This window comes from Silene latifolia, chromosome 2 (assembly GCF_048544455.1).
Source record: "Silene latifolia isolate original U9 population chromosome 2, ASM4854445v1, whole genome shotgun sequence".
Taxonomy (NCBI): domain Eukaryota; kingdom Viridiplantae; phylum Streptophyta; class Magnoliopsida; order Caryophyllales; family Caryophyllaceae; genus Silene; species Silene latifolia.
The window spans coordinates 182111814-182135762 of NC_133527.1; the positions used below are offsets into that span (position 1 = coordinate 182111814).

General features: G+C 38.5%; 1 protein-coding gene and 1 non-coding gene across 5 annotated transcripts; both read right to left on the reverse strand.

Moving 5' to 3' along the window:
• Positions 1-8112: 8112 nt before the first annotated feature.
• Positions 8113-11561, reverse strand: LOC141643597 (omega-amidase, chloroplastic-like). Of its 4 annotated transcripts, XM_074452808.1 has the most exons (11): positions 11143-11561; positions 10468-10612; positions 10255-10371; positions 9508-9735; positions 9298-9388; positions 9131-9211; positions 8982-9060; positions 8883-8898; positions 8717-8797; positions 8555-8637; positions 8113-8464 (listed from the first exon to the last, which is right to left on the reverse strand). In XM_074452808.1, exons 2-11 carry the CDS (start codon positions 10495-10497, stop codon positions 8404-8406), a joined length of 867 nt encoding a protein of 288 aa, XP_074308909.1. In that variant the 5' UTR covers positions 10498-10612; positions 11143-11561; the 3' UTR covers positions 8113-8403. The 4 variants fall into 4 exon arrangements, 3 of the variants coding, with proteins under 3 accessions (XP_074308909.1, XP_074308908.1, XP_074308910.1); XM_074452807.1 differs by lacking the exon at positions 11143-11561 and having other exon boundaries at positions 9131-9214; positions 10468-10686; XM_074452809.1 differs by lacking the exon at positions 11143-11561 and having other exon boundaries at positions 10468-10632.
• Positions 11562-19949: 8388 nt separating this feature from the next.
• LOC141644690 (small nucleolar RNA R71) lies at positions 19950-20056 on the reverse strand. Its single transcript, XR_012544301.1, has one exon. It is a non-coding gene; the product is annotated as a small nucleolar RNA R71 (small nucleolar RNA).
• Positions 20057-23949: the final 3893 nt, after the last annotated feature.

Below are 23949 nucleotides of genomic sequence, written 5' to 3' on the forward strand. Positions count from 1 at the left end.
TCTTGCTCCATCAAGTGAAGGAAGCCTTATAAACATCAAAATATTGATGTTCCCCACCAATGTGGGACAAAAGGCAAAGAGAGGAAAGTTGCTTTTCAAGACAACACTCCAACAATCCCCACTGATGGCGAAGAAAAGAACTAAGAAAAAATTATGGGTAAGGAAGGATTGGATACTTAAACGTTCAATGTCTTTCGACTTGAATTGACGTTTTAGTGAAATGAGGCAACAACTTACTATTAACAAGTGAATATCTTTCGATTTGAATTCCTTGTTTGGACTTCGGTTGAGACCCCCACAACACATATCATACCTTCTAAGACTGTTCGTTCCGCAAATTCAAAGTGCAACGCTTTTAAAGCCATGCGTTTACCCTGGTTTAGGTGAGTGCTCTAGCAAGAAATTTCATATTTCTCACATAGATGGTGGCTGAACCATCACACCCCATAGGTAGCTCAAGTGCTTCTCATTAGCACTTCTCATAAGAGCTATTAAGGACAAAGTCCAACCTCTATAGAAACACAATCCATCAAGTGCGTCTCAAAAGCACCACCAAAATTGGCTATGGATATCAAATGCCATAGGAATGAGCTATAGAGTCCATCAAGTATCACACTCAAACTTGATTCAAGGACTTAAGCCCCATTCCCCTCGACATATCAAGGACTACTCTCCTTGTTAACCCCTTAGTAAGGGGATCAGCAAGATTATGTTCGGACTTCACATAGTCCAAAGCAATCACCCCATTTTTCAGGAGTTGTTTTACCACACCGTGCCTGATCTGAATATGTCGTTTCTTACCATTGTAGACATTATTCTTAGCAACACCGATAGTCGCTTTACAATCACGAGAAGGGAGACGGTGCAACCCGTCCCCCCCCCACAAAGGCACGTCTCGCTAGTAAGTTCCTCAACCAATCGCTTCTTGACCGCCAACTCAAGAGCAATGAACTCAGATTCCATGGTGGAGCTAGCTATACAAGTCTGTTTTGCAGACTTCCACGATATAGCTCCTCCACCCAAGGTGAACACATAACCACTAGTGGAATGTATTTCATCATTACCTGCAACCCAATTTGCATCACAATATCCTTCTAAAAAAAGCAGAAATTTACCATAATGCAAACACAAATCAATTGTTCCTTTTAGGTATTTAAGTAAACGACGAAGTGCATTCCAATGCTCTCTAAGATGGGGTTATGTGTATATCGACTTAGCCTACTAACAAAGATAAGCAATGTCCGGTCGAGTACGAGTTCATGAGGAACATCACACTTCCTATAATTTTAGCATATTCTTCTTGTGAGACACTATCACCCAAGTTCTTACACAAAGATATACTAGCATCATAAGGAGTTCTAGCAGGTGCTACATCAAAACTATTAAATTTCTTCAACACTTTTTCAACATAATGTGATTGACTAAGGGATATACCACTTGGGGTTTTCATAACTCTAACTCCAAGGATAACATCAGCTTCTCCTATGTCTTTCATCTCAAAACGAGATGACAAAAATTGTTTGGTTTTATTTACAACAAATAAATTACTACCAAGAATTAACATGTCATCAACATATAAGCATATAATCACACAATCTGATCCAAACATTTTAGAATAAACACATGAATCAGAATTGTTAGTTATATAGCCATCATCTATCAAAGTGTTGTGAAATTTCTCATACCACTGTTTAGGTGCTTGTTTAAGACCATATAGTGATTTTCTCAGTTTACACACTTTACTCTCTTGACCCTTTACCACAAACCCCTCGGGTTGCAACATATAGATCTCTTCATTTAGGTCACCATTCAAAAAGCGTTTTACATCCATCCGATGTACCACAAGATCATGAATAGCGGCCCAAAGCAATAAGAGTTCTTATGGTGGAAATTTTAGTCACAGGTGAGTAAGTATCAAAATAGTCAATATCTTTCTTTTGTGTAAACCCCCTCACCACAAGTCTGGCCTTGAACCTTTCTATTGTTCCATCAGGTCTCATTTTCTTTTTAAAGATCCATTTGCTACTAATGGGTTTACTACCTTTAGGCAAATCAGTTAACTCCCAAGTCTTATTAGAAACAATAGAATCTAGTTCATTTTTAATAGCTTCTTTCCAAAAAACAACATCTATAGATCTCATAGCCTCATCATATGTTTTTGGATCATCTTCTATTAAGAAAGCAGAAACAAGCTCATCAAAAGCACAAATATCACCTGCGATTTCAGATAAGTGAAGTCTGATAGCATTAGTTTTGATGAAATCACTCCCGTAGCTCTTTTCAACTCTGGGCCTTTTACTCCTTCTTGGTTCAACTGCATGATCCACAGAAGTACAAGTACTCGCATGCGTAGAACTGTCAATAGGGTTAACAGCAAAGAGAAACAACAGGGCATCGGGTAGTGATATCTTGTTTCCTTCTTCAAAGGAAATACCGCTCAAAAACTCAAAGATCTCTAGCCTCGATATAGACCCGTCACTTAAAGACATGAACCTATAAGCGAACTGTTTTGAGCATAACCAATGAAAACGCAGTCATAAGTCTTAGGTCCAATGGTTGGCCTCCTAAAGCTAGGTAAGCCTACTTTAGCCAAACACCCCCACACTTTAAGGTAACTTAAGTTAGGAGCATAACCTTTCCACATCTCATAGGGTGTCTTGTCTAGTTTCTTATGAGGTACCCTGTTAAGAATATGACAAGTTGAAAGCACCGCTTCCCCCCACATATCATCGAAAGGCGTAACTTAAAAGCATATCATTCATCATTTCTTTCAAAGTTCTATTTTTACGTTCAGCTACTCCATTCGATTGAGGTAAGTATGGTGGGCTCTTTTCATGTATTAAACCATTTTTCTCACAAAAATCTACTAAATAACCAGAGCCATACTCTCTTCCTCGATCGGACCTGACTCTTTTAATCTTCCTATCAAGCTGATTTTCTACCTCAGTTTTAAACTTTATAAACATGTCCTCATCTTCACTTTTATTTCTAAGCAAATATACTTTGGTATATTTAGAAAAATCATCTATAAAAGTGACATAGTAATGTTTACCACCTCTGCTCATGGTGTTTTTGAAGTCAGCTAGGTCGGTGTGAATTAACTCAAGAAGACTCGTTTGTCTAGTTGTAACAGGTCTACTAGGTTTCTTAGCAAATTTGGCCTCGACACAACTAGGACACTTCTCATGAGTTTCTGAAGATAATGAAGGAATAAGCGACATAGATTTGAGCCTTTTAATCGAATCAACATTCACATGACTTAATCTACCATGCCAAACATCAATAGACTCAGCAATATAAGCAGAAGTAGAAGCATTATTATTAATGATAGGAGAATCAACATTCAAAACAAATAAACCCCCACAGAGATAATGTAACACCCGCGAATTTTCCATTTTGGCAAATATAATTTAATTAACCGTTCTATTGTCTTATTTATATTTTAAATTATTTAATTTAATTGATTTCATTATTAAACATGATTTCTATAAATATTATATTTTTAAAGCTTAAGTTATGTGAAATAAATATTTTGGTCGGATAATAATAATAATAATAATAATAATAATGATATTTCCCGTCTTGAGTTGTAATGGGCTTGAGACGTAATTTCTAGCAGAGACTGACTCAATTTGAGTTGTTAGACTTTTTATAACTTATGGGCCTTTTCTCCTTCTCTTTTCTTTTCATAAAACCCTCACCTAACACCTCACAACTTCATCTCCCTCATTCTAATTTCTGAAATTTCCCCCAACAACCTCTCCACCATTGTTAACCATTTGCTCTCAACCCTAAAATCACCATAACTTGCTCAATTCTTATCCAAACTAAGTGATTTTCGCGCCTATCTCTTCCTCTCATCGCCCTCCTTCTTTCTAGGTAAGAAAAGATCCGACTTTCCTCCATTATTGGGGCTGTCGAGCCATCCTCTCTATGGTACCCTTTTTCTAGTTTCGATTTTTAGTCTTATTTTGTGTTTTCTTATGTTTAGGGGAAAGTTTAGTTGACCCGGAAGTGGATTCTTGCTTGTGAGACGATTACTTTAGAGGTTAAGAGCTAAAAAGGTAACGGTGATGGGTTACTCGACTTTTATGTTAAAATTGTGTGATTTGTGTAGTATTAGACTCATATGAATGTTAAAAGTTGTATCTTTCATGATTGGTGCTAATTTGGTTGTTGAATATCATGCTTGTTTGCAATTCTCACATGTTTGGATGAAAATATCATGCTACATCTTTTGAATCCGAAATTTCTCATTCACATGCTCAAATATGTTGTTTTTCCGAGTTAGAATCATGCTAGGATACGTAAACAATTGATGGGAAACGATTTTTGTTGGTTTCAAATGGTTTGGAAGTGTTTTGCATCGAATACGCGTGTTTGTACTCCGTAGGGTGGACGGCGAAATCTTCATCTTGACCTACTGGGAGATCCCCGAAAATTTTGAGCACATTTTAGAAAGCTCGTAGTCCCAGTAGGGTGACGCGGCTGGTCTCTTGACCTAGTGGGAGTACATCAAGATTTTAGGTGATTTTGAGTTTTGGGCGTATTCCCAAATAGGGTGGACTGGCAATGGGTGACCTACTGGGAGTACATTGAAGGTTTTAAGTGTTTTTTTGAAATTTGGCTGTATTCCCAGCCGGGTGACCGGCTGGGAGTGCACTAAAGGTTTTGTGAGTTTTTTTGAAATTTGGCTGTATTCAGTAGGGTGGACCAATGGGTGACCTACTGGGAGTGCATGAAGGTTTTATGTGTTTTTGGAAATTTGGTCGTAGTCCCAGTAGGGTGATCATGGCCGGTCTCTTGACCTACTGGGAGTGCACTGTAAGTTTTATTTAAATTTTGATTTTGGCTTGTTGTCCCAAGGTGGTGGCCGGCATGGCCTTGGCCCATCGACCTACTGGGAGTCCCCTGTGAGCTCCTTTTCACTTGTAACCTCTAATGATCAATGGTTTATGCATGTATCTTCTTCCTTATTGGTATTTGGTTAATATAAGACTTATTGATGTTATGTTCATGCAAACTATTGTTACTCGTATTTGTGACCGGAGTGTGACGGTTTACATTGTGTGACTACTCGACATTCCTCATTTATTTGCCCTCGGACATTGGGTCACGATTAGGTGCCATTGTTTCCGAGTTGGGCTATCTTCCTTCCGCCTCTTCGGACCTTGGGGTACGGCTAGGTACCATTGTTCCGATTTGGGGTTACTCGACCTTGGGGCACGGCTAGGTGTCATGGATCGAGTCTTGGATACGATTTGGGATTGTATGTCGAATCGGGTGTCGTCCATCCCGAGAGTCCGCCGATTTAGACTAGGACCGTATTATGATCGTCGTCCTACCAGGAGGTTGGAGTCTAGGGGTTGTCTTGTTTTGAGTCAATCCTTTGTAAATGTCTTACTTGTTACGGTCATTGGTGTGTTCTTATATACGAGAGTGCACGTCTTCTATGATTGTTGTGAGTGTCTTGGTCCTATCGGATACTAGTGGTGAGATGTAAGCCCCTAGTTGCGATATGATCGCCGGGATTGATGTTCCCATCCGTTCTTATGGTGAGATGTAAGCCATAAGTATGAATGTGACATTAGTAGCCACGTCCCGTGCTATGGTTGTTAAGAGGTTTTCAAAGTAATGGCTATTGGTTTCCATCCATGTATTTTCTATTAAATTGATCCGTTGTTTACCTTCTTCATATGATTCGATGTCTAATCTCATATCCATGTTTTGGTTACCTTGAATGCATGTTTAATATAATGCAATATGCCTATCTCATTATGATGATCGTTTATATTCCCTTGTTCATATTATTCAAGTATGATGCATGATCAATATGTTAATTAAGTTCTTGCTTACGTGCATTTTGACATATGGTGGCCGGGAGAACCCGAGTTACTCCCCACCGACCGTATGCGTTCATGTTTACATGAATGACGGGTTTGTGATGCAGATTATGGGGAAGACGTGTGAGCTAGCGAGAACGTTGACCCTTGGACCTTAGTTATAGGTTGCTTAGACTCACCTATCGTTAGACTTGTGTTTATTCGTGGGATATCTTTTCCCCAACGCACTTGTTTTAAATTGTAAAACTTAATTATCTTTCTTTTCATTTTTGTTTGATCGCTTATGGTGGATTTCGCACTTTAAGCTTTTAAAAAGGTTTTAAAAACCTCGTATTTTTCCGCTTTTATTTTGATGCCCTATCGAGGGGTGTCACAGATAACCCTTGCCCACAAAATCCTCATTGCGCGACATTACAACCTTGTCAGCCTCAAAAACAAGTTTCACACACTTTTGACTTTGTTTAGCAAGGCACGCATTACACGAGGTTTCGACGCAAAGTAGGAACATACAAAACATTATTTAAAGCAAGAGTTTTCCCTGAGGTTAGTTTGAGAAAGATCTTGCCTTTGCTTTCTACGGTGATAAATGTGCAGAAGAAGAGTTACCCATGTAGACACATTCACCATCAAGCAACCTCTTCAAATTCAAAGAAAGAGATCCTTGTTAGCACAAAGATGCCTTGAAGCCCCGTATCCGTAATCCAATCACTAGCATTTGCAACCAGATTAGCCTCAACCACTACAAAGAAGAATAATATCATCCTTTTCAAAGAACATTAGCTTGAGCAAAGAACTTTCTTTTGAGGACACCGATAAGCTTTGTGACCCGTTTTCCCACAAACATAGCAAACCGATTTGGTTTCGGATCTTTGAGGCGAGTTTGGTGAATTTCCTTGACCACTTTCTTGGCATTCGACCCTTGATTGACCGACGACCAGCCTTTAGCCTTTCCCTTACCCTTGAACCTATCTTCTTTTGAAGACCCACCAGTTTCAACAAGATTGGCTTTGACAAAGAGTAAGAGACAATTGGTGACTTATCTTTCGACGATTAGCTTCTTGGTCCTCATGTGGCCTACTAGCTCTTGAAGGGACAAATCTTTCTTCTTATGTTTCAAATGGTTTCTATACTCATTCCAGGAAGGGGGAAACTTTTCTAGTAAAACATTAGCCAAGAAAATTTCATCTAGTTTCATTCCCTCATTAGTGACATCAGCACACAAGTTCTCATAAACATGAACTTGCTCCATAATTGGTTTGTCATCTACCATTTGAAACCCAAGCCACTGCCCGACAACATATTTTTTCTTACCCGCATCGTCAGCCCCATATTTTTTCTCTAACAGTTTCCATATGGTCTTAGCAGATTTATGGACCGAAAATAAGTCAAAGAGGGTATTCGACATATGAGTAAGGAGATGGAACTTAGCAGTTTTGTTATCCTTATCATGTTTCTTAATTGACTCCTCATTCGACTTAACAGCAGTAGACGAAGGTGGGGTAGTCTCTACACTAGCAAATGATTCTGAAGCGTAGGAGGGTCAGAAAACAAAACATAGTCGATTTCTAATTGTTCAAAATACATAAGCAGTTTCTGAGACCATCTTTTGTAGTTCATACCGTCTAAAGGTTCCAATTTCGACAATTCAGACAGGATTTTGTTTGAGACGGCAGCCATTGTTACGACAAAATTAATAGTTTTCAAATTGTTGGAATGTAAATTCGTAACAATGAAACCCGACAGCAAAAAATTAGGGAAAGATGAAAACAGAAAAAGACTTATCGTAAGAGATATGCAGTGCCGTGGTAAAAAACCACTGACTTGAAAACTATTACGGCACGACCGCGGTGGATATCGTCTCTCTCTCACGGTAGTTCCCCAAGGTTAACACTGCAGACCTTCGAACCGCACCACCAAGTAAGAAGACTTTGGAACGGAACAGAAACTATACGCAGAACATTTTCAGAGAGAAGAAGAAGAAGAGAAAGGAATTGTGAGATTTTCTGTGTGTAAAATGAGGAGGTGAGCTGCTCTATTTATAATCGATAATAGAGCAGTTAGGAGCCAAAAAACGCTCCAATCAAACCACAATTAAGGGCCTTGGCCCGCACCGCAGGTGCTCTACCCAAACCCGAGCCAGAGCCGGGCCGGGCGGGCGCGTGTGTGTGTTTGGACCCAAACCCACAGGCCCAACACTCACCACAAAAGCCTCCTTGGACCAATCTCTTGCTCCATCAAGTGAAGGAAGCCTTATAAACATCAAAAAATATTGATGTTCCCCACCAATGTGGGACAAAAACCTTTTGTGTGATTTCCAAAGAACTTTGTTCCGGGACCTTGGAATCTCGATACTCGTTAACATTATACGAAAGCTACATTAGACAACTATAACAGCTATAAAAGTCACTTAGAAAAATAGTCAATATATCTGCAACGACCGCATCGAGTATGACTCCGCGATACCGTTATCGTGAAACTGTGAAAGCCAACGGTACCACAACTCTGAGTGGTGTATGTGACGTGAGATTTGTCTCACTGTGATTCAACCGGCTTATCTCCGTTATTTGCTGAGAAATTGGTATACCTTGTCCTGCCCTGCCCCATGAAGAGGGAAACGTTCCCTACAATTTAATACCAGCAAATTATTAGTTCCGAACATTTGTAGGTTTATATACAAATATTTTCATGTGTGTATAGCTTGATAGAATCACCTCTGAAGCTGATTTTCACAATAATCAATCTCGGCTATCACGAGTTTTTCTTTGTGTCCGGCGCTTGCTTTTACTTCTCCGTTCTGTATCATTCAAATCCAGGATATAACAAACTAGACTACTTTTACGTTCATTAAGAATAGAGTACGATGAAGAAGTTACCGGACCAACCACCATGGAGTGACCCCATATTGTGTAAGAAGCTTCGGAATCTCTAGATGGTGAACAAACCGCAACAAAGACCTACATGAACAACCTAACATTGACCACATCATTACTGGTATAGTCTGTCCATAAAGAACGAGGTTCAATGAGTTTCAAATGTCACCTGGTTATCAACCGCCCTGAAAGGTAACAAATGTAGAATTCAATTAATTGATAAGCCAATTCGGGCAACCTCCTCGAAGTATACAAAGTTGGGACTTGCCTGGCTTTGGCCTCCAGTTCCCAAAGCATCCTTCCTGTGCTCACATTGAATGCACTAGGGTAGATTATCAAGTCGACGCCTGTCATTGCATAAGTAACTGTATCATTGCATTCAAGAATTGCCTCACATTAAAAGAGATGTAGAAAAACCTGGATCTTTTCTTTTGTATAACATGGCTAACTCGGGGAATCGTATATCATGACAAATACCCACGCCAATACGTCCCACACCTGCTAGTAGATCAGACCATACAGGTGTAACTACAAAAAACTAGGAATACTGCAAATTGCCAAATTGCCTCATCATGAATTGATACCTGTATCAACAACTGTAGGGCTATCACCAGCAGCGAAATAGTCCGATTCCCTAAATGAAGCTTCTCCAGCATCATAGTCAAACAGATGTAACTACAAAAAACACACAGAAAAATAACCACCATAGGAACTCACGGTTAACTGTTACTGCGCCAAATACGAGTACACAGCCAAGGAACAAATGATTGAAAGTTGTAACTGGTGAAGCTTACTTTGCGATGCTTAGCTTTCAGCTGTCCATCATGACCAAAAATACAGCAGGTGTTGTATAATCGACCATTTCGCAGCTCAGGAATCGACCCTCCTACGATTGTGATCCCCTGAGTAAAAGCAACATTGGATAGCATAGAATAAGCTGGTGAATGTGACTGATTCTTTCCGTCTAGTTCCTCAGCACATTTAGTGAAGTATTCCTGTGAGTAAGGGCAAATCCACATTTCCTGTGTACAAATGAAGCTTTCTATTCAGTGGCAAATCGTGAAAGCAAAAATACGGGGGCCAAGATTTGAATACATAATCTCGTGTGTGAATACTTAACTGAAATATATATATATATATATATATATATATATATATATATATATATGTTCTTAAATACTTAACTGAAACACAACTAAATTTGTCTTCATAATTACATTTAAAATGCCAATTGCACATCCTTGGAACAACTGTAATTATTTTGGTGTAAGAGAGCTACTAAAAGAAATTTGAACTGATGCTGACGGAAATTCAACCCAAATCGTGAGTATTATCACCGTTTGACTTTATCAGCAAAGGAAAACCAGATTTAATTTGATCTGATCATCTGGCATCTGTGTTTAACTAATTTCGACTACGCAAATTATAGAATTAAACAAACAATAATTATAGTTTCGACAATGAAACAGAGAAAAGTAGATGAAAAAGAATTCAGTTCAGCAACACAAAAAATTGAAGAAAAAGGCAGGAGAAAGCATTACAGGCAAAACAGCAAGCTTAGCACCCATATGAGAAGCATCCTCCAACATTTTTCGAGCTCGAACCAAGTTGTCTGCTTTGTTATTGGTTACTGTTAATTGGCAGAGAGCTAGTTTAAACTGCAGACAGCAAACAAAATCAGATCACATGTAATTTCCAAACTCAAAAACTGCAGCAAAAAAATCCAGTAACTTTAAGTTTTGGCATAAACCAACCTGAGATGTATGATCTGAATATGGTTCCATGAATGGGTTATGTTCGAGTTCTTTTTAAGCTTTCAGAGTTTACTAGGTTCACTTATGTGAATACTGTCTTGAATCTTGATGATCCAATATCCATCCTTGTCATCTTTATTAATTCCTCGGATTGCTCAAGTTCTCGACTTCTAAGTAGGCCCTCCGTCTCATTCATTTGTTCTAATAAATGATTAGGACGAAATAAGTGTGATTGGAAAGTTCACTTATTAAAGTATCACAGGTGCCAAAAAAAAAAAAAAAAAAAAAAAAACTTATTTAAGTATCACAGAAAGTGTGAATGTGTAAGTAGAGCTGGACAGTGGGCCGGGCCTGGTTGGCCGTGAATGACCCACATGAGGGAAAAGGAACGTGTCGGTCGGCCAGGCTGTGTTTCCTTAAGTTTGGCCCAGGTACGGCTCGTAATGAGGCAGGCTAGAGTAGGCAAAGACTTTTTTTTTTTTTGTGTGTGGGTTAAGTTAGTCGGGCCCTCAAAATGGAAGCCCGAGCCTGACACTAATGGTGATATGGGTCGGACTGGACTGACCAAAATTCAACCAAGGAAGATGGGTTGGGTCGGGCTTGGCCTGCCCACACCTTCCACCTTTATGTGTGAACTAGTTGAGTAAAATGTGTACTGTTAATTTTACTTATCACGGTACGCTTTTGACCATATACCCTTCTCATTTCCCCTTTTATTTTCCTCTCATTTTCCCTCTCCTCTTTATTCATATCTCCTCTCATTTCCTCTTCCACCTACTATCGCCATCAACCACCGCAATACATTACCGCCAGCAACCACTGCCCCATGACACAGCTATAAACAACCATCCTATACCACAATCGTCAACCATCATTGCCAGCCTACACCATTGACATAAAAAATGATAACTTTGTGCGAAGGTGAACGGCGGCAGACGAGTTGTGATTTCCGACGAAAGGGTGTAATAGTACAGTGCGTGGTCGGCGGAGTGAGTAAGGTCGGACGTCAATGGAAGGTCGGTTAGTTGGAGGAGGGGAGGGAGACAAGGACTCTTGTGCTCATATGAAGAGGAGCCGCATGGCCGTCTAGAAGCAATTCTTATACCATACACCAAGGTGTATAGTACTTCCTACTTCCAAAATTAAAAAAAACAAAAAAAAAAAAAAAAAAAAAAAAACAAAAGTCCCCACTTCTTAACAATTATCACTTTCCATAAACTCCTTCTTCTCTTGTTTCAAACTACGTCTTCCGTTTCTATAAAAAAAATCGTCCATGAAATTTAATTTTCCATCCAACACAGTAGTTTTGTAATCTTGATTCGAGTTTTGATTAATTAAATTCTAACTTATCAGGTATGTGTTAAAATTACTCCGTGTTTTAATTAATTAAATTCTAATTTATCAGGTTTCTGTTGAAATTACATTAAACCCTAAAAGTTGTATAATACCGTAAATTAAATTGATGAGTTTTTATGTTTTATCTCTCATTATTTATGATTAAATTTGTGGTTTCGAGTGTGATATTTATCATATGGCACTATCATATTCACTCAGAATTTAGTGAATATGATCATTTATTTTGATGAATATGTCTTATCAAGTGTGATATTCGTCATAAGTTATTATTATATTCATTTTGATTTTAGTGAATATGATAATATAATTTGATGAATATGTAGTATTTAGTGTGATATTCACCTTATGATACTATTATATTCGCGTTGAGTTAAATGAATATGATAGTGTAATTTGATGAACGTGTGTTATGTAATGTGATATTCATTTTATGACACTGTTATATTCACTTTGAGTTTCGCGAATATCGGTCTAATTTGATGATTATGAACTGTAAATTTGATAAAACTCGAATACAAATAGATGAAAGAAAACTACGAATTTAATAAAGTTAATAGGATTTTAAATTTGATAAATTGAGTAATTTAGAAAAGAAAAAAAAAGGTACTGTGAGAGATGAAGTGGGTAGTTTATTTTTATTTTTTATTTTTTTGCCCATAACTACCATGGGTGTATCTTATTCCCTACTCCTGGGAGCAGGATATAATTTGCCGTCTAGAAGGTTTTATTGCGTAAGATAATGCAGTAAAAAGTTGAGGAGTATCCTTTAATTAAAGTCGTTCAAAAGGTCTTCTGTTGCTTCTCAAAATTTGTGTGTTCATTTTATCAGATCCAAGGAATCGTATGTGTGATTTACGAGTATTTTTGTTCTGAGACCCTACAATCCCGAAAACCGTGTATTTATAGACTTCAATTTGAGACACTCAGAAGGTCTTACGGAGTCAAGTTTTATTTTCTCACGATTTTTCTACCACATGCACGAGGTCGTTTAAGGAGTTAACGTATCCGATATCGGTTCAAGTAAAAAATATTTATCCATTTATAACGATTATCTGATTTTCACACGAATCGGGTTTATAGTATACCGGCATCCTCAAATTTCCAATGTTGCTCTTTATAATTTGTGTGACCCGATTTGTGTGACCCTCTTTATCTGACCCGAGTAACATTCTATGTGCTTTACGGACATTTTTGTTCCGGGACCCTAAAATTCCGAAAATCGTGTATTTATACACTTTAATTTGAGTCGTTCAGGAGGTCGTACCGGATCACGTATTTTTTCTCTCGGTTTTTCTGGTGCGTGCGTAGAGTCGTTTCAAGAGCTACCCAATTCGATTTGAGCTCCAAATAACAAGTCTTAATCAGTCGTTTCTCATAATTATCCGATTTCGCTCGAGTCTCGTTTATTGCATATACCGGCATACTCAAATGTCCTATCTGACCCGAGGAACAGTTTGTGTGATTTACGGATATTTTTTTTAGACATCCTGAAATCCGAAAAATCGTGTATTATATACTTCAATACGAGGCGTTCGGTCATTCCAGAGGTTGTACTGGGTCACATTATTTTCTCCCGATTTTTATGCCATGTGCCCAATTTTGGTTTAGGAGTTAACCTATTTGATTTCAGCCCGAAATAATAAGTATTAATCCATTTTTCAAGATCGGCTCATTTTGGTCCCGACGCTATTTATCATATACCGACACCCTCAAATGTCAGCTGCTGTTTTTTAAAATTTGTTTGGCCGTTTTATCTGACTTAGGAATCACCCATATGATTTACGGACTTTTTTTGTTCTGAGACCCTGAAATCCTGAAAACAGGTTACACTTCAATTGAGTCGTTCGGGAGATTGTACTAGGTCACGTTTTATTCCTCCCATTTTTTTGTCACGAGTACGTGGTAGTTTCAAGAGTTTCTCTATTCGATTCGAGCCCCGAATAACAAGTCTTAATAGGATTTTCATGATTATCTGATTTTCTTTCGAGTCTGGTTATTCGTATACTGGCACACTCAAATGTCTTTACTGCTCCTGAAAATTTGGGTGGCTAGTTTATCTGATCCGACGAGCCATCGATGTTATTTACGAAAATTTCTGTTCCAAGATCCTAAAATCCCGAAACCGTGCTTTATACACTTCAATTAAGCCGTTCAAAAGGTTATACCGAATCACATTCTATTTTCTCTTGATTTTTATAAGGTGCCCTATTCGATTGACCCCCAAATAACAAGCCTCAAATCCCTCTCTTTCTCTCCCATTTTAACAAGTTTTGCTTGTGTGTATATTTGAACATGTGAGTCAGGGTCAGATGATGCAAGCACACAGCAGCAGCACAAACATCCATCAACTTTCACACTGCATCACCAAGCTTCCACTCATCAACCTCTTTAGATATTTGTATAGAAGCTTTTAGAGGTTGTTAGAGAGTTTGTTATGATTGTAACAAACTTTAACTGCTATAACTGATTTGACTAGAATTAGTTAGTTGCTCTCCTTCTTGTATATATACTCATACTTGTACATTCATCATAAGTTAAGTCAATACATTCACAAGTTTATTTACTCTCTGTTTTCTCTATAATTCACTTCACATTTTCTGTTAGTAAGCTTGCAGTGTTCATCAATGGCATTTCCTGAGTTTTATGCCGCCATTGTTACATACATTCTGGCACCATTTCACATGGTATCAGAGCAAGATTAACATCTTGCTTCTGCATATCGTTCATTAATCTTCCGCAATTTTCGTTTTATTTCTGTGATTTCAGTGTTTCTTAGTTCAATTTGTTGATTTCTGCAGCAGATTTCATCTTTCTGTTCCTTTTTTCTTCATTTCACAACAAACAACATATTTTACTCTCAAAATCCTTCGTATATTCTTCGAAAATGACACATTCTACTGAAATTCCAACTAGTGAAGCTTCTTACAGTAATCTGTATGATGATCCACTTTTTCTTGCGAATTCTGAAAGCGCTAACATGTCGTTGACAAATACTCCTTTTAATGGTTCAAATTTTCTGTCCTGGAGTCGAGGTGTTGCTCTTGCTCTAGGCACGAAGAACAAGCAAGGCTTCATCACAAGTGTTGTTCCCATGCCTGCTGTTACTTCTCCAAAGTTTCCTCAATGGATGAGGTGTGATCATATGGTTAGGTGCTGGTTATTATACTCCATTGCTCCTTCAATAAAAGAAGGTTTTACATCCTGTAAGTCAGCGAAGTTGTTATGGACTGATCTATGTGAAAGATATGGTCAATCAAATGCTCCTCTTCTATATCAATTGAAGAAGGAATTAAAGAACATCTCACAAGAGAATGCTTCTATTGTTGAATATTTCAACAAGCTTAAGCGGCATTGGGATGATATTGAAGTGTTAGAAGAATTACCTGAATACTGCTGTGGTGCTATGGACAAATGTACCTGTTGTCTCTACAAAAAAACTGCTTGAGATTGCTTCTCGTGAGAAAGTTGTCACTTTTCTCATGGGATTAAGTGATACTTATGAGAATTTAAGGTCCAATATACTGGCTATGGATCCAGTTCCACCAATCAACAAGGCTTACTCAATTGTTCAGTAAGTTGAAAGTCGGAAAAATATCTCAAATATGATTAATCTCCATCAAAATTCCAGTGCAATGAATTCTTTCAATAAATCCAATGGTAAGCAGCCTTGGAATGTCTGGAAAAGAGATCCTAAAAAGCTCAAGCCTGATGATCGTTGGTGTCCAGCTTGTAAGAAGAAAGGACATACAATTGACACTTGTTTTGTGAAGCATCCTGAGCTAAAGGAGAAATTCTTGGCAAGATTTTCTGCTAATAATGCCTCCACTATGCCTGCTGAGAATTCTGTATCTAGTTATCAGGGAGCTCCTGTCCACAGAGGTTTTGCATCTGGTTATCAGGGAGCACCTGAGTATAGTGCTAATGTAGCTTCTACCAAGGGTCATTCTATGGATTCTGCTTCTCAAGCACCTTTAGGAGCACTTGTTACTCCTGTGTACTTTGATCAAGTTTTACTGACCACTTTCTATAATCAGATGATGCAAATGGCACAAGCCAAGCAAGAATCTCCTCTGGATTATTCTGATGACTCAGTCAATTTTACAGGTATTTCATTAGCACATCATTCTGATAATGCTGATAATATTGTTGAGTGGATAATATACTAAGGTACTACTGACCATATGTGTGGCAATTCTGCTTTGTTTGATAAATTGCACAATTTAAAGACTCCAATTAGGATAGGTTTACCTGATGGTTCCATCCAATTAGTTACACAGACTGGCAGTATCTCTTTACTCAATGGATCTCTTGTTCTGCATAATGCTCTCTATGTTCCTGCTATTCAGCACAATTTGCTGTCAGTAGGGAAGTTGCTTATCACTACTGGTTTTCTCATTCAATTTCATGTTCATCATTGTGTGATACAGGACCCACTTTCTAGCTGTCCTGTGGCAGTTTGCTTTCAAGAAAGGGGTTTATATAAGCTGAAGAATTCTACTACAGCCTTGTCTAGTTTACAGCATTCTTCTATGATTCCTAACCCTGCAGTTCATAATGTTGTCAATAAGACTGCAAGTGATCAATGTAATTGCAATAATACCTTAGATTGTAAGAGACATGCTAGTGTTGCTTTACTTCATGCCAGATTAAGTCATACTTCATTGGCTAAGATGCAGTGTATAGATGAGTCTGAATGTAAAGGATTGAAATCATATGAATGTGACACTTTTACTCAGACCAAATTACATAAGACTCATTTTGATAGAAGTGATAGTAGAGCCGTTCATTGTTTTGATTTACTACATGTTGATCTTTGGGTCCTTACAAGACAGCTTCTATAACTGGCGCTTATTATTTTTTTCACTATTATTGATGATCATTCTCGTGTTACCTGGACTTTTTTTACTGAAGTACAAGACTCGGGTTGCCTCTATTTTTGAAGGTTTTTTGGCTCAGGTGACTAATATGTATAAGTCTAGTGTCAAAACTGTAAGAAGTGATAATGACACTGAACTTATTCAAGAGTATTGTCTTAACCTAATGCTTAGGAAAGGCATCATGCATCAAAAATCCATACCAGGTACTCCTCAACAGAATGGGAGGGTGGAAAGGAAACATAGGCACCTGGTGGAGACTGCTAGGGCTATGTTATTACATGCTCATTTGCCCAAAGATTTTGGGGAGAAAGTCTCTTAGCTGCCACACATATCATTAATAAACTTCCCACTCTAGTGCTTGGTTGGAAGTCTGCTTATGAAGTTTTAATGGGAAAGAAGCCTGATTATAGTGAATTAAGAGTGTTTGGTTGTCAGTGTTATGCCTTAAAATTTTCTCCTACCAAAGATAAATTTGCTCCTAAGGGCAAAAGATGCATCTTCATAGGTTATCCTTATGGCCAGAAAGCTTTTAAGCTCTATGACCTTGAAACTCACTCAATATATGTGAGTAGAGATGTGGTCTTCTAGGAATCCACATTTCCTTATTTGTCAAAGACCAGTTCCTTTAATGATCCTACCTCTTTTCCTACCCCTATTACCACTTCTGATGATGATGCAGATGATTATATACCTACCTTTGTCAATACAACCTCTCCTGATATTCTTCAAGTTTCTAATTCATCACATTGTTCAAGTACCACTTCACCTACTCACAACACAGTTTCTTCCCTTGTCAGTAATACTGATATTCCTTTAATATTTTTTGATCATAACAATACTATAAATTCATCTCCTTCTTCTACTACTGTACCTTCTAAACCTAGGCAGTCTTCTAGAACTAGGTATATGTCTTCCAAGTTTTAGGATTTTGTTGTTCCACCTAAAATTCAACATATACTTCCTTCTATCCCAATGCCCACATTCTCATTCCTTTTCTGTTTTCAATTGATGTGTTCATTTTATATATACTTTTATCCCCCATATTAGCTCTGTTTTTATTGTTTATCATACTTTAAATAGTATATTTGTGAGCTAATCTTGTGTTATAGGTGTATTGTTGTGTTTGTTACATTTTTGTAGGAATCTAAGCATTTAGAGGCTTTTTCCTATCATTTTAGCATACACCAAGTTCACTAAGCTAAGTAGGAACAAGATTGGACTAGCATGGAGTATTTGCGTGGGTTTTGCATGGAGAAATTGATGAACCAATGTGTGTAATGCAAATATTGCCAACAATTAAAGTCAAGCCCAAATTCAAGTCCCAGTCAAGGTGGAAAGCATTGGATACCAAGAAGCTTAGGATGCTATGAATTTAGAGCATTACCGGATGATTAAGGAGCATTAAACATAAACATAGAGATTCCTCGAGCAATTAATCGAGGAATTAAGAGAATTAATCCGGAAACACACGCCCCCGATCGGGGCTGGCAACCCCGATCGGGGTTGTCTGTCTTTAGGCTCTTTACGTTTCACTTCCAATTCCTATATAAAGGGGACTTGTTTGCATCCAAGGATCATCTCATTCTTACGTCTTTCATACACTTTACAATAGCCTTAAGCATAATTTCTCTCATTAGTTTTCATACTTGTTTTCAATATTGTCAAGCTTGTAGTTGTTAAACATTTGGTTCCAAGTTAATTCAAGCATTTGGTTCTCTTTTCAATTCAAGTTCTAGTTCTTATTTCGGTAATTCTTATTCTTGTTTATTTAGTTTACATTTCTATTTACGTTTCATAACTACATCGCTAGCATTTCATTTCTACCACTTAGTTTAATCTCACATTTCATGTTATATCATTTAGTCTATATTATATCTAAAATCATGTTTAGCCTTTTATTCAACATAGTTTATAGATTACACTTTAATATGAGTAGCTAAATTTCCTTAGTCTAGGAGATAGGGAAGCCATGCAAGATCAAATATATAAAATGTTAAAATAGGTTGATAATAATATTGTCCAATTGTTTCTATCACATGTTTACATCGTCATGTTTAATATATGTTTAAAAGGCCTTATGCATCGATTAAGTTTGTTCATTCGTTCTAAAGTCGAGAGGCACGGAATTGAATTAGACTAAGCATGTGTAGTAGGATGACCTAGTCATGGACGAGAGTTTCTCTAGGACCCGGTCTATGGTTGACACTAATGCTGTAAGGTGGGTGTCTCTTAGCCCTAAACAACTAACAATGATATTATTACCGAGTTTAACATGATCGTATATTTACCTTTGCATGTGTGACCCGACTCTCCTAGACTCCCTTTTATTATATAGTTTACATCATAATTTTTTTTAGTCATCAAACTAAACAAACAAACCCAAAACGAAATCGATCTTGATAGAAATATTTACATAGCATTTCACAACGCAATTCCTGTCTCCTTGTGTTCGACCCCTATTGCTACATTAATTTGTGTCTAGGGTAATTATCTTTGCATAGGTACACGATAATCCTATCAAATTTTAGCGCCGTTGCCGGGGAGTACGGTTTTATTGCGTTTTGATTTGTCGATTTTTATCTTGTTTTATTTTGTCTTAAGGAACACTTGTTCCTTGAGACCGTTACTTATCATTTTCTAGAAATTGTTGTCTTATGCCCAGGTCCTCTCGTAGTGGAGAATTACTTTCACAGGATTCCGATCCCGAGAAAACCTTTAGGAGAAGACGACGTTTTTGGAAAGAAGTGAAAGAAGCCGCTTCTCCTGAACAACTTGAAAGTGCTAGAAAGTCTTATCTAGACGACCTAAAAATTCTTGAAGAGGAGGAGGTTTCAAGTTCATCATCTCCACCACCACCACCATCTACTACTAAAAAGATGGTGAAACTTTCCGATCACTCAAAGCTCGCCACAGCCATGCATCCGGCCAGTATCACAACTACTCAAATTACCGCGCCATACTTCGAGATCAAACCGGCTTTTATTAGCCTTGTGAAGAGGAAGCAATTTGGGGAAAGTTCTTTGGAGGATCCCAATTTGCATGTACAAATTTTCTGCGATTATTGCTCCATGATCCGTCAAACGGGCGTCACTCAAGCCCAAATAAGGGAAATACTTTTCCCTTTCTCTTTGAAGGACAAAGCCAAGTTTTGGATCAATAGCCTTGACCGCACCACCATGGCAATCACCAATTGGGAGACATTGGCTCTTGCTTTATACCAAAAGTTTTTTTCCACCGGAGAAAACTCAAACTTTGAGGAGCCAAATCACCGAATTCCGTCAACAAGCTCTTGAGAGCTTATATGAAGCTTGGGAGAGGTACAAAGAGCTACAAAGCCAATGCCCACATCATGGGATAGATGATTGGTTTCTAGCTATAACATTCTACAATGGATGTTGTGCCGAGTCCCGAAGGATTCTTGATTCCGCCAACAATGGGCGGTTTGATCAAATTGACACCGATATTGCTCATGCCACGATCGAATTTATGGCGGTCCATGATGCACAATATGTCAATTTCCGAAGTGTGCCACTCAAAGGTAAAGAAGAATCCTCCGACAACTCCGTCTTGCTAGCTCAAATTGCCTTACTCCAACAACAATTGGCGGAAAGAGATGCTAGAGATTCCCTACATACAACAACTCAATGTCGTGTCTTCAAAAAGTCAAATTATTGTTTGTGACGGTTGCGGAGGTGCGGGTCATTACACCGCTCATTGCCAAGCTCTTATTGAAGAGGTAAATGATTTTTAAGCTTTAAGACAAACTTCTTATCCACCGGGTACATTTTCAAACACATATAATCCAAATATAAGATTTCACCCGAACATGTCTTATAGAAGTAACAATGTGCTTAATCCTCAAGCTCAACCTCCACCACAACAAAATGCCTATGTTCCTCAACAAAAAAAGTATAATCCTCCATCGCGTTATCAAAATCAACAAAGGCCACCACAACACAATTACCAACAAAACCAACCCCCGCCACAAAATCCCCAACAAAACAACCAAGGGGGAGGTAAGCTTGAGGGCTTGATAGTCCAAATGCAAAAGGAATTGTTGGCTCAAATTCAAAAAAATGAGCAAGCTCAAAATGCCGCGATCAAGATGTTGGAGCAACAAATGGCTCAAGTTGCCTCATCTAGCTCTTCAAGGAAAAGGGGTCAACTACCCTTTCAAGGTGAGCAACCACATGCTACCATTAATGCTATCTCCTTAAGAAGTGGTACGAAATATGATGGGCCATCCATGCCCAAAGAAGATGAGGAGGTACTTGTTGAGTTGGAGATTTCTCCAAAAGGTAAAGAAAGTGAAGAAGCACCAAAGAAGATGGATGATCCACTTGTTGTTGAGAAGAAAGTCAAGGATGTGGAGGATGCTCCTCCAAATAAAAATGTTGAAGCAAAAGTACCGGAAAAAGTTAAAGTGTCATTCCCTCATAGATTGGCAAAGCATCAAAAGAATTCTCAATTCGGTAAATTCATGGAAGTTGTGAAGAATCTCCAAGTAACCGTTCCCTTTACCGAATTAATCACTCAAATTCCATCATACACCAAGTTCATGAAAGACATTTTAACTAAGAAGAGGACTTTTAACGAGGTTGAAACAATAGCTCTTACCGCCGAGGTGAGTGCTCTTTTGCAAAACAAGTCCCCTCCTAAGTTAAAAGATCCCGGTAGCTTTTCTATTCCCTGCACAATTGGAACCTATCAAATTGATAAAGATTTATGCGATTTAGGTGCTAGTGTGAGTGTAATACCTTACTCTATTTGTGCTAAGCTTAACATGGGAGTCTTAAAATGTACTAGTGTCACATTGCAAATGTCGGACCGTTCTATAAAACGCCCTTTGGGAGTTTTAGAGGATGTTCCCGTTAAGGTTGGTAAGTTTTTTATTCCGGTTGATTTCATTGTTCTTGACATGGCCGAACATGCCCAAATCCCAATCATTTTGGAAAGACCCTTTTTACATACCGCTGGTGCATTAATTGATGTAAAGAATGGTAAAACTACATTGGAAGTGGGTGACGATAGGTCACATATAATTTGAATAGTGCCATGAAGAGTCCCATGATAAAAGAGTCTTGTTATTCTATTGACATTTTGGATGTTGTTGACATTGTTATAGAAGACTCTACACCTCGATCTTTATCTAAAGATCCCTTGGAGGCACTGTTGCTATTAGAATGTTTTGTAGGTGATGATGAGATTGGAAATGAGGAGATTGATGCTTTAGAGCAAGAATTGGATGGAGAAGAGCTATCATTGGAGGAAAGCTCACACTTTATAGGTTTGGTTGCTACACCTCAAGACATTGAGGTACAAAAACCCGAACTTAAGCCTCTTCCTTCCAATTTGAGGTATGCTTTTCTAGATGATGAGGAGATGTGTCCGGTAATTTTTAGTGCTAAATTGAATGAGAGCCAATTGTCCAAATTGCTTGATGTCCTAAGGTCTCACAAGAAAGCCATTGGATACAAACTTGACGATCTAAAGGGCATAAGCCCCGAATTTCGCATGCACCGAATTAATCTTGAGGAAGATCATAAAGCACGTGTCCAAGGTCAAAGACGACTAAATCCTAACATGCAAGAAGTGGTCAAAAGGAAGTGCTTAAATTGTTGGATGCGGGAATTATTTATGCAATTTCCGATTCAAAATGGGTGAGTCCGGTCCAAGTGGTTCCTAAGAAAGGGGGAACCACCGTAGTAAAAAATGATAAAAATGAATTAATTTCAACTAGAATTGTGACGGGTTGGAGGATGTGCATTGACTACATGAGGCTAAATTTAGCCACTAAGAAAGACCACTACCCATTGCCCTTTATTGACCAAATGTTGGAGCGGTTGGCATGTCACAATTATTTTTGCTATCTAGATGGTTATTCCGGGTTCTTTCAAATACCCATTCACCCGGATGACCAAGAGAAGACCACATTTACATGTCCCTATGGTACCTTTGTTTACCGTAGAACGCCCTTTGGTCTTTGTAATGCCTCTGCCACTTTCCAACGTTGCATGATAAACATATTTTCCGACTTTATCGAGTCTCTCATGGAGGTGTTTATGGATGACTTTAGTGTCTATGGTTCTTCTTTTGATGCATGTTTGGCTAACTTGTCTAAAGTGTTGAAGCGTTGTGAAGAGGTTGACTTGGTGTTGAATTGGGAAAAGTGCCACTTCATGGTGAATGAAGGAGTGGTGCTTGGTCATATTGTTTCGGAAAGAGGAATTGAAGTGGACCGTGTTAAGGTCCAAGTTATTGAGCAATTACCCCCACCGGTAAATGTGAAGAGTGTAAGGAGTTTCTTAGGCCATGCGGGATTCTACCGCGATTTCATTAATGATTTTTCTAAGATTGAAAAACCCCTTACAGAGCTTATTGTAAAGGATGCTCCCTTTGTGTATACTAACGATTGTCTTGAGTCTTTTAATAGGATCAAGAAGGCTTTGATTTCCGCACCTATTATTCAATCACCGGATTGGAACTTGTCATTCGAGTTCATGTGTGATGCAAGTGACTATGCGGTAGTATAACAACCCGACCCATCACGGTCGTAAAACAACCCAATAAGATGGGATATGTACCTTTGGGCCCATTACTTGTCCTCACTTAAGCCCAAAAGCACAAGGCCTTGTTACTAAGTGGTGGGTGGAATCCCTTATAAACATATCACAACCTCCTCAATTCCCCGATGTGGACAACCTTACTCTCAATAACTTGGGGTGTTACAATCTCCCCCACTTAAAGAACACAACGTCCTCATTGTGCCTCCAACTTGACCGCAGCCAAGCCCGGAATCCTCCCCCGCTAGGTGTGTGACCCAGGTACTCCCGACCACGGGCTCACCACACGGTCGCATGGTCGCTCTGATACCATTTATAACAACCCGACCCACCACGGTCATAACACGACCCAATAAGATGGGATACGTACCTTTGGGCCCATTACTTGTCCTCACTTAAGCCCAAAAGCACAAAGCCTTGTTACTAAGTAGTGGGTGGAATCCCTTATAAATATATCACAACCTCCTCAATTTCCTGATGTGCACTACTACAAATCCAGGCAACTACAACGCCCCTTTAACAACGATTATTCACGAAAATCACAATAGACGTTGTAGAATGTATGGCGCGAATTTTACTAAAATCAATTACAACGGGTATGGTTATAAAAATCGTTGTTATTAGTTTTAACAACGGGTCACACATGCACAACCGTTGTTAATAATTTGGCGCAAAATTGGCGCAAA

Coding starts and splice junctions, on each gene's coding strand:
- LOC141643597 (XM_074452807.1), bottom strand. CDS start 10,497: ATGGAACCATATTCAGATCATACATCTCAG. Junction 9,389..9,507: donor TGAAAGCTAAGCATCGCAAA/GTAAGCTTCACC, acceptor TGTTTTTTGTAG/TTACATCTGTTTGACTATGA. Junction 9,215..9,297: donor CCCTACAGTTGTTGATACAG/GTATCAATTCAT, acceptor CTGATCTACTAG/CAGGTGTGGGACGTATTGGC.